This window comes from Xenopus laevis, chromosome 5L, assembly GCF_017654675.1.
Source record: "Xenopus laevis strain J_2021 chromosome 5L, Xenopus_laevis_v10.1, whole genome shotgun sequence".
NCBI lineage: Eukaryota > Metazoa > Chordata > Amphibia > Anura > Pipidae > Xenopus > Xenopus laevis.
This window is the reverse complement of record NC_054379.1, coordinates 168,831,067-168,849,664: the sequence shown is the minus strand read 5'-3', so window position 1 is coordinate 168,849,664 and position 18,598 is coordinate 168,831,067. Positions and strand designations below refer to the sequence as shown.

The following is an 18,598-nucleotide window of genomic DNA, read 5'->3' as shown; positions in this document are numbered from 1 at the left end:
AGTCCTTCTGTGGTTCCTAATTCTGTATGTATCACTCATCTTACTCTTGGTTTGGACATTGTCCATGTGTTGGTTTGTTAAGTATGTACCACTCTCCTTGATTTGGGCAAGGTTTGTCTGTGGTTACGCCTTGGTCTGGACAAGGCAGATCTGTGATTACCCCTTGGTCTGGGCAGGGTCCATCTGTGGTTTCATGTGTACTACTCATCCTACTCAAGGGGGCCAATTTACCATGCTGTGTAAAACATAGGAGAAACACTGGTGATGTTGCCCAATCAGCAATTAGATTCTAACAGTCACCTATGAATTAGAAAACAAAACAAAGATCTGATTGGTTGATGGGCATCATTACCAGTGATATTTTTCCATTGTTTTACACAGCATGATAAATAGGCCCCCTTGGTCTGGGCAGGGTCCATCTGTGGTCCCTCAATCTGTGTTTACCATTCTCCTTGGTCTGGGGAGGGTTCATCTGTGGTTACTGGGTACATGTGTAGCCCTTACCTTACCTCAATAAAACCTTAATAACATGTCAGAGTTCTCTGCCGTAGATATTTTATTATTTTAATTTTGTAACAATAATTTATGTTATTAATGACATTATGTTTATGGCATCATAGAGAGAGTGTATCCTGCCATCTGTACATAAGAGCACATTCAGCACATTCTGCCCAACATTCAGCAGGGAAATACTTTATTTAGTGACTGGATGATTCCATCAGGCTTATGCAAAAGCAGTCTCTGCGCCTCACATCTGGTATGAATTAGGTGGAATAAATGGTCTCTGAGGGATCCAGCTGTACGGGACCAAGCCCTTCTCAGTTAACCGTTTATATTTATTTATTCATGAGGACTTCAAAGAGCTCGGGCTGTTACAGGTTAAGGAATTCTGCGTTGAACAAACCCCATACGTAATCGACAGGATTGAGTATAGATTTTACCAACTCACAAAGTATATATGTATATACATAGTATCATATGACATGAAACAATTCCTGATAAACCTAACAAGATTAAGAGAAACTTGGGGACAGGCTATTTTCTATCATCTCCTGGTTATAAGTGAAGTTTCTGAGACCTTTTCTGTTACAAGAACATATTCCTTCTAAACCTTGAGAACTGGGATTAATAGGGTGGCTTTCTCGTTGAGAGAACATTCCTGCAGTTTGGTGACCTTCATCAGGACACAATTCTGCACCATTGAATATTAAGCAAAATAACGGGGAAACACACTATTAATTATAGAGCTGGGAGCTCGGAAAAAGTAGATTCATGGGTGGGTGATTTCCTGGGCCTATTCAAAGGTTAACTATCAATAACATGCTGGTAGAGGTAAACCAGGAGCATATAGGCATGGGATTTGAATGGAGACTTGGGAAACCTAACAAGGTTAAGAGAATCTTGGGGACAGGCTATCTTCTATCATCTCCTGATTGGTTATAAGTGAGGTTTCTGAGACCATTTCTGTTACAAAAACATATTCCTTCAAATGAAGTCCCCAAACCTTGAGAACTGGGATTAATAGGGTGGCTTTGTTGTCAAGAGAACATTCCTACAGTTTGGTGACCTTCATCTGGTGCTTTCCTGGTGATATTCAAAGGTCAACTATCAATAACATGCTGGTAGAGGTAAAGCAGGATCACGTAGGCATAGGATTTTAATGGATTTAATGGACTTGAGAAGGCTTAGCCAATAAATAATATCATTTATATCAGGATAGTGTCACCATGCTGACTTCAGTTGTCTATTGTTACACCTTAGGACTTGCTCAGTCTTGCTATGAGCCATCACAGGATGAGTGGTGAAGGTAGACAAGGGTAAGATGGTGATTGAGACCCATCTTCACTAACAATGTCCTGGAAAGCTGAATGCAGTTGGTTTTCTATGAAAATAGTTGGGTTACTGATTGCACCCCAAAGGCTTACCCAATAATATTGCAATGTGGTCTTTACAGAAGTGTAGAGGTAGCACTGCTGTCTTGTCGTACTTGTGTCCTGGATTTGATACTAAATAGGCTAGTATTTGTGTGAAGCCTGGGTGACTGTAGCATATATGGGGGCCTGTGGTGGGGTACTTAGACTGATGAACTGGGCAATGACAAGAAATCTAAGGACATCTACCAATAAACTGACAACATTGTATCTGCTTCATGGTTTCCCAGGTGCGGTAGAGGAGAGCGTTATCCGGCTAGTGAATGGCTCTGGTCCTCACGAAGGCCGCGTGGAAGTGTTTTATGACAAGCGTTGGGGGACGGTGTGTGACGATGGATGGGACAAGAAAGATGGAGATGTAGTTTGTCGAATGCTTGGTTTCAAAGGAGCAGAAGAAGTGTACAGGACTGCCAGGTTTGGCCAAGGTAAGAGTCTATAGACCAAAACATTAATCTATTTATTCTTAAATGTCATGTTCCTCCTCTGAAACCCTCATTAACTGAGTTGCCAACCTACTGACAGTTGAGAAACCTTAGGTCCCCATATATAGTTAGGCTGACAGTTATCAGCCCACCACACCTTTCTGTCTACAGAGACACACTAGGAGCCCATCACTCTATGACTAGATAGAAGGTAAAGGAGGTCCAGTTGGAGGCTGTGGGCTTGATGATATAACATGAAACATTGTACCATGTATCTCCTCTCCCCTTTTCATTAAGTAACACAATGCGTTTCGCTCCTAAATGCAATGTCTTTCAAGAGCTGCCAGAACACAGGTGTGATGTTTGCTCCTTTTTGCCCCGGTTGTTCTCAAGAACCCCCTTTATTCTTTTAACATTCATTTCTAAAAATGTAATTTTAAGATCATTTTTGTTTTTCCCCTTCTGGAGCTCTTGGCTGTAAAAAACATTAATAAAAGATAATTGCTTTCAGCACATATGATTTCTGACCAAGTAATAATTTAATTCAGATTGTTTGGTTCTGCACACTTTTCTATATTTTCATTTTTAAGTCATAACCGTGAAGAAAAACAGCACCCCTCCCTTTGTCATGTAGGGCCTAGTTGTGTACAAACCAACCAACGTTCATTGAACTAAAATCCTAAACATTCTTGGTATAAGTTGTTACTGCTGCATCTTCCTCTTAAATGTCAGATTAACTATTGGGCCAAACAGCTGTAGGGCCCAGTTCTCTCTGGTCATAAGGCAGCTCTGAACATACTGTACCTTATTTTGGGTTAGCAGAACAATTACTGATATAGTGGGTAATCCTGCTGTGATATTCCATTGACAGATTACATATCCAGATGGAACTATCATCATTCATCATTGGGGCAAATTTACATCTTCCTCTCTAACTTTTTTAATAAGTGTGGGGTTAAGGAATAATATAAGATATCTACACCTTCCACAAGACATCTCCAGACTGCTTATTTGATTTTGTAAGAGATTATTCAAATACCCCAAGGGAATAACTCAGCCTTGTGCCTTGTGCCTTTATATGGTCACAGAACAAGCCCTCAGTGACTTCTAATATCCTTATCATTTACAGTAGGGGGTACATTATCCCTTATAATACATGAGTGATACTCAGAGTTCCCTGTATAACTCAGCCTGCAGCCTTGTGCCTTTATATGGTCACAGACCTCTCAGTGACTTCTAATATCCTTATCATTTACAGTAGGGGGTACATTATCCCTTATAATACATGAGTGATACTCAGAGTTCCCTGTATAATTCAGCCTGCAGCCTTGTGCCTTTATATGGTCACAGAACAACCCCTCAGTGACTTCTAATATCCTTATCATTTACAGTAGGGGGTACATTATCCCTTATAATACATGAGTGATACTCAGAGTTCCCTGTATAACTCAGCCTGCAGCCTTGTGCCTTTATATGGTCACAGACCTCTCAGTGACTTCTAATATCCTTATCATTTACAGTAGGGGGTACATTATCCCTTATAATACATGAGTGATACTCAGAGTTCCCTGTATAATTCAGCCTGCAGCCTTGTGCCTTTATATGGTCACAGACCTCTCAGTGACTTCTAATATCCTTATCATTTACAGTAGGGGGTACATTATCCCTTATAATACATGAGTGATATTCAGAGTTCCCTGTATAACTCAGCCTGCAGCCTTGTGCCTTTATATGGTCACAGAACAACCCCTCAGTGACTTCTAATATCCTTATCATTTACAGTAGGGGGTACATTATCCCTTATAATACATGAGTGATACTCAGAGTTCCCTGTATAACTCAGCCTGCAGCCTTGTGCCTTTATATGGTCACAGAACAAGCCCTCAGTGACTTCTAATATCCTTATCATTTACAGTAGGGGGTACATTATCCCTTATAATACATGAGTGATACTCAGAGTTCCCTGTATAACTCAGCCTGCAGCCTTGTGCCTTTATATGGTCACAGAACAAGCCCTCAGTGACTTCTAATATCCTTATCATTTACAGTAGGGGGTACATTATCCCTTATAATACATGAGTGATACTCAGAGTTCCCTGTATAACTCAGCCTGCAGCCTTGTGCCTTTATATGGTCACAGAACAAGCCCTCAGTGACTTCTAATATCCTTATCATTTACAGTAGGGGGTACATTATCCCTTATAATACATGAGTGATACTCAGAGTTCCCTGTATAACTCAGCCTGCAGCCTTGTGCCTTTATATGGTCACAGAACAAGCCCTCAGTGACTTCTAATATCCTTATCATTTACAGTAGGGGGTACATTATCCCTTATAATACATGAGTGATACTCAGAGTTCCCTGTATAACTCAGCCTGCAGCCTTGTGCCTTTATATGGTCACAGAACAACCCCTCAGTGACTTCTAATATCCTTATCATTTACAGTAGGGGGTACATTATCCCTTATAATACATGAGTGATACTCAGAGTTCCCTGTATAACTCAGCCTGCAGCCTTGTGCCTTTATATGGTCACAGAACAAGCCCTCAGTGACTTCTAATATCCTTATCATTTACAGTAGGGGGTACATTATCCCTTATAATACATGAGTGATACTCAGAGTTCCCTGTATAACTCAGCCTGCAGCCTTGTGCCTTTATATGGTCACAGAACAAGCCCTCAGTGACTTCTAATATCCTTATCATTTACAGTAGGGGGTACATTATCCCTTATAATACATGAGTGATACTCAGAGTTCCCTGTATAACTCAGCCTGCAGCCTTGTGCCTTTATATGGTCACAGAACAACCCCTCAGTGACTTCTAATATCCTTATCATTTACAGTAGGGGTACATTATCCCTTATAATACATGAGTGATACTCAGAGTTCCCTGTATAACTCAGCCTGCAGCCTTGTGCCTTTATATGGTCACAGAACAAGCCCTCAGTGACTTCTAATATCCTTATCATTTACAGTAGGGGGTACATTATCCCTTATAATACATGAGTGATACTCAGAGTTCCCTGTATAACTCAGCCCTGCAGCCTTGTGCCTTTATATGGTCACAGAACAAGCCCTCAGTGACTTCTAATATCCTTATCATTTACAGTAGGGGGTACATTATCCCTTATAATACATGAGTGATACTCAGAGTTCCCTGTATAACTCAGCCTGCAGCCTTGTGCCTTTATATGGTCACAGAACAAGCCCTCAGTGACTTCTAATATCCTTATCATTTACAGTAGGGGGTACATTATCCCTTATAATACATGAGTGATACTCAGAGTTCCCTGTATAACTCAGCCTGCAGCCTTGTGTCTTTATATGGTCACAGAACAAGCCCTCAGTGACTTCTAATATCCTTATCATTTACAGTAGGGGGTACATTATCCCTTATAATACATGAGTGATACTCAGAGTTCCCTGTATAACTCAGCCTGCAGCCTTGTGCCTTTATATGGTCATAGAACAACTCCTCAGTGACTTCTAATATCCTTATCATTTACAGTAGGGGGTACATTATCCCTTATAATACATGAGTGATACTCAGAGTTCCCTGTATAACTCAGCCTGCAGCCTTGTGCCTTTATATGGTCACAGAACAAGCCCTCAGTGACTTCTAATATCCTTATCATTTACAGTAGGGGGTACATTATCCCTTATAATACATGAGTGATACTCAGAGTTCCCTGTATAACTCAGCCTGCAGCCTTGTGCCTTTATATGGTCACAGAACAACCCCTCAGTGACTTCTAATATCCTTATCATTTACAGTAGGGGGTACATTATCCCTTATAATACATGAGTGATACTCAGAGTTCCCTGTATAACTCAGCCTGCAGCCTTGTGCCTTTATATGGTCACAGAACAAGCCCTCAGTGACTTCTAATATCCTTATCATTTACAGTAGGGGGTACATTATCCCTTATAATACATGAGTGATACTCAGAGTTCCCTGTATAACTCAGCCTGCAGCCTTGTGCCTTTATATGGTCACAGAACAAGCCCTCAGTGACTTCTAATATCCTTATCATTTACAGTAGGGGGTACATTATCCCTTATAATACATGAGTGATACTCAGAGTTCCCTGTATAACTCAGCCTGCAGCCTTGTGCCTTTATATGGTCACAGAACAAGCCCTCAGTGACTTCTAATATCCTTATCATTTACAGTAGGGGGTACATTATCCCTTATAATACATGAGTGATACTCAGAGTTCCCTGTATAACTCAGCCTGCAGCCTTGTGTCTTTATATGGTCACAGAACAAGCCCTCAGTGACTTCTAATATCCTTATCATTTACAGTAGGGGGTACATTATCCCTTATAATACATGAGTGATACTCAGAGTTCCCTGTATAACTCAGCCTGCAGCCTTGTGCCTTTATATGGTCATAGAACAACTCCTCAGTGACTTCTAATATCCTTATCATTTACAGTAGGGGGTACATTATCCCTTATAATACATGAGTGATACTCAGAGTTCCCTGTATAACTCAGCCTGCAGCCTTGTGCCTTTATATGATCAGAGAACCCCTCAGTGACTTTATGCCCCACCCCACATACAAGGTCTGCTCTTCTGGGCCTCACATGGAGTGGAGAACTGGACAGTTGCCCCTGCTTACACCCCTCTAATGACAGCTCTGTTTGGAAGCATTAGCTAAGTATTATGTTTTGTTTATCCAGACAGCTTTATAACATTCTGAAGAAGGACTATTGAAGGTCCCAAGAGAGAAAGCATAACTGTAGGCGAGAGAAATCGGTCCAGGAACACCTTCTCACATCCCAGGAAAAACTCTTTCTCAACAGCTTTCACTTATACTGTAGGGACGGAGCCTTTTCCCTGAGCCCATAAAAACACTTTTAGTTGAGTTTGGCACCAGGTTGACCTTGTGGATTTCTCCCGATAGACAATTAAGCTAATCATTTGCAGTCCATTTGTTTTAAATCCAGTGCAAAGCTTCCAAATAGTTTTCTTCTGGAAGATGAAGCTGTCAATGCTAAATATAAATAACAAGGCTACGCCCATAACATACCCTGCCGCAAAGGAGAACCAAATATAAAATGCACTTCTTCTCATTTTAAATATTGTTTACATGGACGAATTATGAAAGGGATACTGGGAGATATCTCGGTGGCTTTAGGTGGTTTTTGACCACTGCTGTTGTCTGCTGAAAAGTGATCAAATGAGAATTTTTCTGTGCAGAGGTCCAACTGTCACCTCTTTGGATGTTTCATCCAATGTCAATAAAGAAACAAAGAAGGCCTAGAATGGAGCAGGTTAGATAGAGTGGCAGAGCAACTGGGTAGTTAACTGGAGACCTGAGGCAATGCAGAAAGGACAACACTGGAAGCAACAGAACTAGAGGCAGGACCTGCAAGTGAGCGAGACCTACTGATTAGGTTAGATCAGTAGACAATTATCCTTAATTACTGGTACCTGACTGTAGAAAAAGTCTCTTTTGAGGGGCCTGACCCAAAAACTGATGAGATAGACTAAACCAGGTTTCATCAAGCAGAGCATTGCAACATTGACTACTAAACAGTCATTAACATGAGATAAAGTCAATATATGGGACAATGGTCCTTCTCGATGACTGTGACATGCTGAAATGACATCTCCATATGGTAAGGGGTTAAAGAGATCTTGTAGATTGTCCAGTTCAAAACATATTGATGCACATGAGCTTGCATTTAAGGGGGAGCGGCTGCCAGTCAAATACAAACCCAAAATTGTGGGTAAAACCATTCGGCACAAACAGAAGGAGGAAATGGTGTTAGCTTCAGGGCAATCAAAGCACCAAATGCCTGAAATCTTTAAAGCGGCAGCCCTGGGTTTATTCCAGTTATATGTTTGTATCTGCAGCACAAATCCACCCAAATTGTACCCTGTGGGGCTGTTGTTGGCAGGTGACGGGAAAAGGTTGAGGGAATTTCTATTATAAGTGACAGGTCATCAGAAGCGATGCTTTTCCCAAAACCGGCGCTTGTCTTCTTCTAACCATCTCTAAAACAAATCAGTTAGTGGGAAAAGAGAAGCACTACTTCCCCTTGCACTAATCAGCCTGGGCATGGATGGAATGGAACATGCCGGGCAATGCCAAATGGCAGAGGGAGACCAGGCTGAACATCATTCCCATGGCAGCCGATGGCCAAGCACAGATCAACGCGGGCTTGTGTTTCCCATCAGATAAAGCATGGAAACCGACAATGTGGTCCTTGGTGGATCCTGGCCAACCCTTGACTTAAAAAGCAGTCAGAAAATCTTATATTACTCTTTAGGGCAATATGCTTGCTTGGGGTTTATGTTATTCCTTCCAAAGTCCTAATGTTATTGGAATCACATGTTCTTTGTAGCACGGTGCTGAACCGCTCCTCTCATTGGACAAACTGGCTTTGTTTATTCAGACTCTACAGAGGAACAGTGAAACAGTTCCCAGACTCTAGTGGATGTTTGATAAATCTTTATTTGTTATAGTATTTAATATATCAAATGGTTTATTCCGGAACTCCCTCAACTTGATATCATTATTAGATATTCCAAACTGCTGCGTTGTGCTGGAATCACTTTGTTGCATCAGGGAAATCAGTAAATGCCATATGTTCCCTCAGACAAACAATTTCCTCCTGGTACAACCAATTAATATGAGACTCACAGCATGACTAACGTGTTTGCAGCAGGCAAAAAAGTTGGACTGCAGGAGCCCAATAAGTGAAACAAAGTCGGTTGTCTGGGAACTTGCCGTAAGTTTAGGCATTACTTAGCACCTGGAAGTTGCTTCTAGTGACTACTAAGGGGTGAACATTTATGAGTCCTCTGATCCACCTATGTGCTGCCCCTTACATAGAAACTAGTCATTGTCAGGGGCATGAAGCTGGTGCCAGTTATTCTCCATTTTCTGTAGAGAAGTACCTGAAGAAAAGTTCTAAATTTCATATTGACATTTGAATACCAAACCTCCCCACCACTCACATTGGCACAATGGTCCATGTTCTTGGATCCCAGGGGTGCAAATTAAAAGCAAGGTTGGTTCTCTAAAGGGAAGTTATCCTTTTGCCCTGGTTCTGACCAATCTTGACCTTCTGCTGATCTGAGCTGCTTTATAATGTATCTGGGAATTGGTCCTCGCTGGAGATGATAGTTTTGGTGACATGTCTTTGCTTTTGGGATATAAAATATTATCACCTACTCATGTCCTGGTCTAGTTGTAAATAAGTGAAACAAGCAGAGTGAGCAGAGCAGATAAATCCAGGGCGGTGCTGGGTACTGAGCCAGCGAATGGTTCTTGTTAGGATTTATAGGCTCCAGACTGGACTCGCTCTAGTGCTGTACTTCTACTCTACCCCTCGTAACTGCCATAAAAACATCACATATAGTTTTATTAGATCCAGAAGATCATGTTCTCAGAATGAACAAAGGGGGAAAGAGAGAATGAATAAATGCAGGAGTTGTATTGCCTTATTTATGAATAATAACAAGTGGAGGAGCTTATCTCATTGACCATGCCCAAATCCAGCATCTTACCTACAGCACGGATCATACTGGTACTGTCCCGCTGCCATAAAGAACGAGATACGAGTGGGAAAACAATGGGATGGGAACTTCTCCCAGAAAAAACAGAACCACTCAAATCTGAGCATATGAAAATGAGTATTTGTGTTTCTCTGCATTGATCTCTGAAATGAAAAGAAATCCAAGATTGGACTTACAGCTTCTTAAGCCACTGACCCAGTCATACTAAATGCATTCATCTTAGGAAATACATATTTCTCTTAGGTCATTGGTTAATGCACTGCAAGTGTGGTCCTCCTCCTGAAAGATTGGGGGCTTCAACATCCATGAATATTAATAGTTGGATGAAAAGAGGCTCTTTGCGCCACACTCTTCTCAGTATGAACATGACCAGTTATTATACTCTTATTTGATGGCAGGTCTCCAGTGAGATGTTCCCAATGATAACGCATTGTGTAGAAGAATCTCTGATATTAATGAATGTATTTGTGCTCTTGCAGGTGTCGGACGTATCTGGATGGATGATGTTGCTTGCAAAGGGACTGAGGAGAGTATCCTACAGTGCAGCTTCTCAAACTGGGGAAAGACCAACTGTGGGCATGCCGAGGATGCTGGAGTCACATGTATTAAACAATAATAAGGAAGCACACTACAGAAGGACAGTGTTTCTGGAGCCTTCAACCAACTTGGTCCAAACATGGTACAATTATAAAGACAGGAAAATAACTCTTACCTAAGTTGGCCAAAATAAAAGACATACATGTATATTACATTCAATAGGGTCAGAGGAACTTGGCTTGCTTGTTGCCTTCATAACCATGAAGAGGATGGACTTTGTTTGGCTTGTTCCAGGGATTTATCCAGAAACCAATGAGATGCTCAGAGTGATTTTTTTTATATTTACAGGCATGCATTTACAATTCATGGCAAATAACACAAAGGATCAGAACATAAGCAGGACTACACTAAGGGGTCCCCTGGATCCAAATAAGCATTGTTTTGACGTCTTCTCACATTTTACTTACATTAAAGTGCTTCAAATGAAGGTTTAACCAAGGTCACTATTATTTTTATTTAATGCAATGGTGCACTACATGATTACTTTATGTTAAACTGCTCCTGTTAAATGAATATGATTCTACAAAGAATGATACAGGGGGCTTCAATCATATTGGAGACTTTATAGAAAGCCCCATACACGAGGAACAGTATACAAAGCCTAATATATGGAAGATGGTATAGGAGGCCTAATAAATGGGGCACATTATAGTAATGTGGGATGGGATAAGAAGCCATGACAGGTGGGTTACCCAGTGCTGTTAGGCTGTGCCATATGGCACATGGCTGCATTGACAAAGAAGACGCTATTAGATCATGGATGTTCCTTGTCTCTAGGGCCAGTATGAATATACAATTATACAGTGAGTATCGTGTATAACATGTATCCAAAGGACATACAAAGGAGCATTTACTTTTAGGGCCTCTCAGGTAGGTAGGACCAAATGTATGACATATAAACATAGACATCCATGTAACAAGATATATCAAGTTAAGATTAATCTCAGAGGTAGTCAGTCAGTTGAACTGCTATGTGCCCTTCCACCTCCTAATCCTCCATGTTGGCTGTGGCAGCTCTTCTTTTACCCTTTAGGAAATAAAGATGCCTCTTTGTATCATCTTTGTACATAATGGCGGATTGGATGTTTTGATGGGAAAGTGGATATGGATGTTCCTCATATCTAGCTGTGTTTTGCATTAACTGGTTTAATTTTACCATGTGACACATTCAAATATAATGGTAAGTGGGCAGTGCCTCTCACAAGTATTTTATATGTTTTGTTCCTCAAATTTAACTGATTTTGGACCATTAGGATAACACATAGATAAGGTCAACATTTTAGGATTCAAGTTCCAAACACACAAAGCATCCTGGGACAAAGTATGCTGCAATTAAAATGTGAAACTTGTGATTTTGCTTGTGAGTGGTCATAGCCAAGAGAACTCTGTGGCTGGCAATGAATAAATGTCAAGGGTAGAATTAAAATGTTCTGTGAAGAAAGACTGTGTCTATATAGGAAAAATGAACATTACATTTTTAGTAGCCACAGAGGTAGATCATAACAGAGATGATTCTGATGACTACCAAGGATCTATATCTAAGACATATACAATACTCAGTGGGTTAAGTCAACTCTATCTGTCTCAGCTTCTCTTCTGTTCATTGACCCAGGCAACCAGACAATAGAATTATTCTAATGCGAAGGTTGAAGTAGGACTCAAGTCATTGTCCAGTCAAATGTTCAAAAAAGTGACTTGACTGATGAAGAGCCGGGTTTGGAAACCCATGTCAGCAGCCAAATATACTGTGCCTACTACGGCAGTTTTAATGGATTGGAATAATGGTGAGAGGTGTTCAATGTGGTAATAATCAACCATAAGATCCACAGACACATCAACATTCCCAGGGTCTAACTGTTCTCAAACGACTGACAATACCCCACAAATATAATACTGATTTCTACTGAAATTAACATATAGCCAAAATCTACAGCTTCTATCATGGGGCTACCTAGTTCACTAGAATAAACCCAATCTCTAACTAACAATATAGCCATAATACCTTCCCTAAAAGAAAAACAGCTGATCCCATGTATCTTGTCTTAGCCAAGACCCTCTTCTGGGTGAGGTAATTCATCTGTCAATATCCTTTCACTTGACAGCTTACTCACTGGGGACCCTCAGAGAAGAGCTAATATATCTTTGCAGTCATGGCACACACAGCCTGGTAGCTAGTCCATCTTTGAACTGAGGTTCTGGAGCACCAAGTCTCTTCTCATGACCCATTATAGCAGGGGAACCTTCCTCTTTGTTTCCAAAGACTATTATGTCAAGATCACTGCAGCTGGTGAACTTTGATTCCTTCTGTTTATAAGGTCATCTTCTCACTTATTCCAGTGCCCACATCCTTTCAGCTTTCCCGTTATTCATCCCATTATACATTGATGTCCACTACTCACAACAGAATTGGAACCTTGTGCTCAGGAGCTACTCCTGGGAACACTCCCAGGAACACTACCACCTTTATCCCAGTTGTATGGGATACTATGGAGATCGGTTGAGCTTTTCCATTGTCCGTGGTGCCGCAGAGTTGCCAGCCGTGGTTTGTATATACACAATTCAAGTCTATTTAAGGGAAACCTTATTTGCTATCAACAAGGACTCTTTGTAGGCTTTTTGATGAAATGATAAATTGATCTAAATTTGATCTGTACCAAAGGAAGCAGCACTCACAACTCTTTAACAAAGAACAAGTTATTGCTTATGAATATGTGTGGAAATATTAACGGTTGTATTAGCAAGTGGCAAGTGCATATTTATGTTTTATTGAGTTTATTTTCCATTGGCTCTCACATGTGCCGATATCTATGCAAATTTTTCTGGTTTAAATCTGCAGTAAGTTTTTGTAAAACGATCGAAAAACGAGAAAGACTGAAATCAAATCCTTAACGACACATTCATTTGTATAAAGTCGACTCATTTCATTGGCTTTGTATAAAACCAGCCTGGTGTCGATTTTACGCAAATGCAATTGTTCATTTTGATGGGATGGCGACCAAATAAGGTTTTACTTTGTGTTTCGGAAAAATAAAATAAAAAAAAAGAAAGCAGCAAGTTGAGGTTGGGTAGGAGCCCAGACACATGGGATGTATTTGGGTATGAACATGAAAACCTTGTTTTGCATTTCAAACCAAGTCCTAGGATGAAGGCAGCCTTCCCAGAGTGGGCTATGGAGCCGGCAGCCAGAGGGACTACATGTTCTGAGTTCTACGTGAGGAATTAACCCAGTAACACGATGCACTAACATGTCAGGTCCATTCAGCCATTGCGCTGGTGACGTTCCACTGATATTTCACTTGCATTAAATCTCTCTTTAACCAATTTATGTTTTAACATATTCCTGTTTGTGTGTGGGGGGCCCCTCTGATGGTGAAGATGGCTTTTCTGCCCTGGGCTTAAATCAATCCTACAGAACTATGGGAAAACATGGAGAATTAGTGGACAGCAAGGGTGGGGAGGTCACTGAATACAGCATTATGAGTAAATATGATCTATGGGAAAAACGTGGTGAGTGGAAATGGAAGGGGGAAGCTGGTGTTACCTGCAGAGGTTACTGAAACGGGGGTACAAAGGCATTGGGCTGCAGCATGCAGGGGTACAAGGGAACATTGCCATTGACCAGACTTGAAAGAGAAGTTAGTTGTAAAAACTGTCAATTTGTACCCCAAGTCCAGAGCCTAATATTCCAGTTTGGTGAGCTTGTTCCTTAATATAAACTCCTGCCCCATCATATTACATTGAGCTGTGGTGGTGGTCCCAGTTTACTACTGGTTGCCCCTAGCTTGAATGATGCCACATTGCCCAGGGAGGGCTTAATGCTTCCTAAAGTCCTATTTATAATGTGATTGGGATGGATCGGGGATCTGGCCATGCCTTTGCAGGTCATTTCTTTTGCATTGGACCCCCATTCAACTCACTGACAGGAGCCTACTCCCAGGACAACAAAGGCAATAATTAAGCCCCCCCTAGGGGAAAACTCTGAAATTTACACAAGCTGTCTGGTTTAAAACCACAAAACTATTGCAGTGGGACACTGGATTTTGGCCAGTCCCTGCTGGCTATGTCATCATCTCACCCTCAACATTATGTTGCCCCCAAATGTCATCAATCCAGTCCCCAAATGTCATCCACCCCTCCCTTTTGGTCACATGTCCCATGCCCTGATACCCTCTATCTGGATCTGAACTGGGCAAAAGGAAGCAGCCCTAGGGGGAGAGTCCTGCAACCTCTGTGGTATTGCTGATAATGGCCTTGGTTCTTCCCACGTGATGATCAGTTGGGCCACAATTACTAAATGATGCAAAATATGAGCTGGGAAAGTACAAGATTATGTGCATTGGATTTCTATGTGGATTTCTGAGTTTGGATAATGAAGGTCATACATCTGACTGTGTATCCAAATGTCCAATCAGCTCAATGCTTTGTAGCTTTCCCAGAGTCGAGAGCTCCAGTTTATGTGTCAAATTCTATTGAAAATGATCCGTTTTCATTTGTGCAGTGAGTGAGGTTATTGGCTGAGGACGCTGCGTAAATATCATACTGACAGAGTTATAGTGTACGTGTGTTGCCTTCTCTCTTCTCTGAACAAAACCTTGTTTGTGGCCGGGGGTCAGACATTGTAATGTATTCGCTGAAACCAATTATAATGTATTATCTGTAAACAATTATATTGCAGAACAAAAGAAGGTATCAAACAAGCCATGTGCTGTAGTGATGTGCGGGCCGACCCTTTACCCGCGGGTCGGGTGGGTTCGGGTTGACCTCGCAGTGCTCCTCGCGGGTGGTGGGCGGGTTGAGCTCTTCTCCTGCTCTCCCCGCCCGCCACCTTCAAATGCCGGCATCCGACTTCCGCGTTCCAGTTTTAAAGTGTCGCATCTGCTCCCCCGCCCCTTTTGTGATGTCATTGTGATGTCATCGACGGGGCGGGTCTATAAAAGGACCCCCAGAAGCGTGTGCGGGCGGGCGCAGGTATTAGCAGGGTGGGTTAGGGTCAGGTGCGGGTCAGGGAAACCCTGACCCACACATCACTAATGTGCTGCCCACCAATACAGCAAGAGACTGGACTGAGTGTAAGTGTAAAGTCTAACATGGGAGTTGGAGTATCACTGAGACACAGGGCTACACATGTAATACACACAGACTTTCATCATTTATTCACTTGTTTATTTCCGTTCCCAATTAACAAGCCTTAGCTCCTCTTTCTCCCCTCAGTCTGCTCCTTTCCTTACAGAGAATCTCCGCTCAAGCTGCTCACATTTTATCACACAGGTATATGTGATGGGTCCATAAAGAATTTTGGTTCATAGACGGCTAAATATATGTGATGGGGCCCATAAGCCAGTTTGGTACATAGATGACACAAAATAGACTATTTAATGGGATCATAAGACTGTTGGGCCACAGAGGACTATGTAATACAGACAGAATTCAGTTTAGGTTATAGAAGATTCAGTCAACATGATGGGATGATAACCAGTGTTTGGGCCATAGAGGACTCAATATATGTTATGGGGCCATAAGCAAGTTTGGGCCACAGAGAACTCAGTGTATGTGATGGGGCCCATACACTAATCTGGCCCATAGAGAACTCAGTAGATGTGATGGGGTCATAAACCAATTTTGGCCATAGTCCAACTTGTTTCCAAACACACAGCAGCCACACTCTCCCCTAAATCCCCAATGAAATAGAATTGCAAGAAGGTCTGGAAAGTTCTCAAGTCTTTCTCTTACAGGCTAAGCCCAATTTCCTTTTCTAGCTGAATAACCATAAATAACCATAAATAACCATAAGTAACAGACATCATGACTATACTCATGCACAGGGAGCACAGTATTCTGGAGTTTTCTTCTTGAGTCCATCAAGTGTCCCAGTTCTGATCCAGCCAAGTACAAATGTGCTGTTGTTATACATTCAGGCCCCATCACTGGTTGTCTGGATGAAACAGTTGGTTGGAATTATCAGTGGCCGTATGGAGACAATGTCATGGCTTTGCCAGAATCTGTGTGGTGCCAAAGTCTCCCCCAGACAACACTTTATAGGGGTATCCTTCTGACTGCTTCTTACTAGGAAGGTAATGGATCTTTCTGCATTTGGGACCTCCAAATGGAGGGGAGCCATTTATCAAAATTCCCTTCCCCCTTGAGTGGTTCAGCTCCCCCAAAAACACACCTGAATGACATTGGGGTATAATGCACATCACAAAAGATCTAGTAACCTTAGTAATCTAGTAACATTCTATGGGATACTGGGTCTAAGGTAGACTTTACCACCAGTTTGAGAAGGTTATTGTAACGCTAATCTGGACTATCCAGACCACAGACTGTTAATGTCCAGCTAAATGGTAATGAGCATGGGTTACATTGGACTCACACATCAGGATCAGGGTCTTCACTAAGTGGAAGCTATCCCTTTAAGGCGTAGTGCAACTACAACACACAGGCTACTGGACATAAAAATAGATTGATTGGACGCCAGGAGGTTCTTTTGGTGAAATAACAGATGGGATTTAATAGTCAGAGACAATATCCACAGGTTTACTCACGCAGGAGATATGAGGAAATAGCAGGTGATATCACAGAGGACAGATCACATGATACAACAGATGATTGTAACTCACAGAGGTTTCGATAGCGAATTGTACATCAATTCCGTAGGATAGCTATTCCTCGTTCACAGGGTTGACTGGTCCTCGACTTAATCAGAAAAGGTACAGGTCCCTTTGGGGCGATGGCTTTACTGGGGCCTTGGTGATCCCAGGCTCAATGGGAAATAACCAGCAGCACAGACACCAGGGGGCAAATTCACTAAGCGCCGAAGCTAGCGTTACTTCGCTAGCGTTACTTCGCTAGCGTTACTTCGCTAGCGTTTGTCATTTTCGTTACTGCGCAAATTCACTAACGAACGCTGGCGTAGTTTCGCTAGTGTTACTTCGCACCCTTATGCCTGGCGAAGTTTCGCTAGCGACGTAACTACGCAAATTCACTAACTTGCGCAGTGTACTGAACGCTACCTTTTACGCTAGACTTCCTTCGCCACCTCAGACCTGGCGAAGCGCAATAGAGTAGATAGGGATTGTTTCAAAAAAAGTCAAAAATTTTTCTAAGTCCCAAAAAACGCTGGCGTGTTTTCTACATTATGGGTGATAGGCTGAAAAAGATCGAAATTTTTTTTGGGGCTCCCCTCCTTCCCCCCTACATTTCCTGACTCATGGCAACTTACCTAGACAGTGGGCACATGTGTAGGGCAAAATAACATTTTTATTTGATGATTTGAAGGTTTTCTAGGCATTTGTAGTGCTGATACGTATTCCTCCATTGAAATTTGAATTTCGCGCCGTATGCAAATTAGCCTTCGCTAGCGTAACTTCGGTTTATATAGCGAATCAACGCTAGCGCAACTTCGCAACCTTACGCTACCCCTGAGCGCAACTTCAGATTTTAGTAAATTTGCGAAGTGCTGGCGAAACTATGCCTGGCGAAGTGCGGCGAAGTGCGGCGAAGTTACGCCTGGCGCAACTACGAATCTTAGTGAATTTGCCCCCAGGAGCCAAAGAGGAAGAGGCCGCTCCCTACACAGCACTATATAGCAGTGTGGCAGGAAGTGGTCATTACACCCTTGGCCAATAACTAGTGGTGTACTAAAGGGGATGTTACAGGGGGTTATACCCAATAACAAAGTAGTACAGAAAGAAGGTAGGGATTTAACTCTATAGGGGCATATCAATCCTATAGGTCCCTACATAATGAACCAACAAAAGATATATTTTTCTTTTAATTGGGGGATGATATTTATTAAGGAAGAGAAATGGAAATGGGTTTCCCTATTATCCTATAAATAATAATGATATTAAGGCAAGAAGGTTGTGGTGCTCAGTACATGAGGGATGTGCCTGTTCCCGGCCCGGCTTGTCCAACTCTAATCAAACCCAGAAAATAACATTTCTACTGAAAACAGGAAATGTGTGTTTTGCTCCGAGCGTCTCGGCTGAGGTCCTGGTGCTGTAGGTTTAGATTACGTTATATAAAAATATATCTGAATTGCGTTCTGTTTCCTGACATGTTAAATGGCCAAATAAGTGCCTCGCTGACATGTAATCACTCCGACAGTTATG

General features: G+C 41.9%; 1 protein-coding gene across 2 annotated transcripts in view; it reads left to right on the top strand.

Moving 5' to 3' along the window:
- Nucleotides 1-10,914, top strand: part of LOC108716290 (scavenger receptor class A member 5) — a 124,722-nt gene extending 113,808 nt beyond the window's left edge. For both annotated transcript variants that reach the window (XM_041563654.1, XM_041563653.1), the window contains exons 8-9: nt 2,162-2,356; nt 10,370-10,914. In XM_041563654.1, the coding sequence (XP_041419588.1) occupies nt 2,162-2,356; nt 10,370-10,506 (332 nt within the window). In that variant the 3' untranslated portion in view covers nt 10,507-10,914. The remainder of the gene's footprint in view (nt 1-2,161; nt 2,357-10,369) is intronic.
- The last annotated feature ends 7,684 nt before the right edge of the window (nt 10,915-18,598 follow it).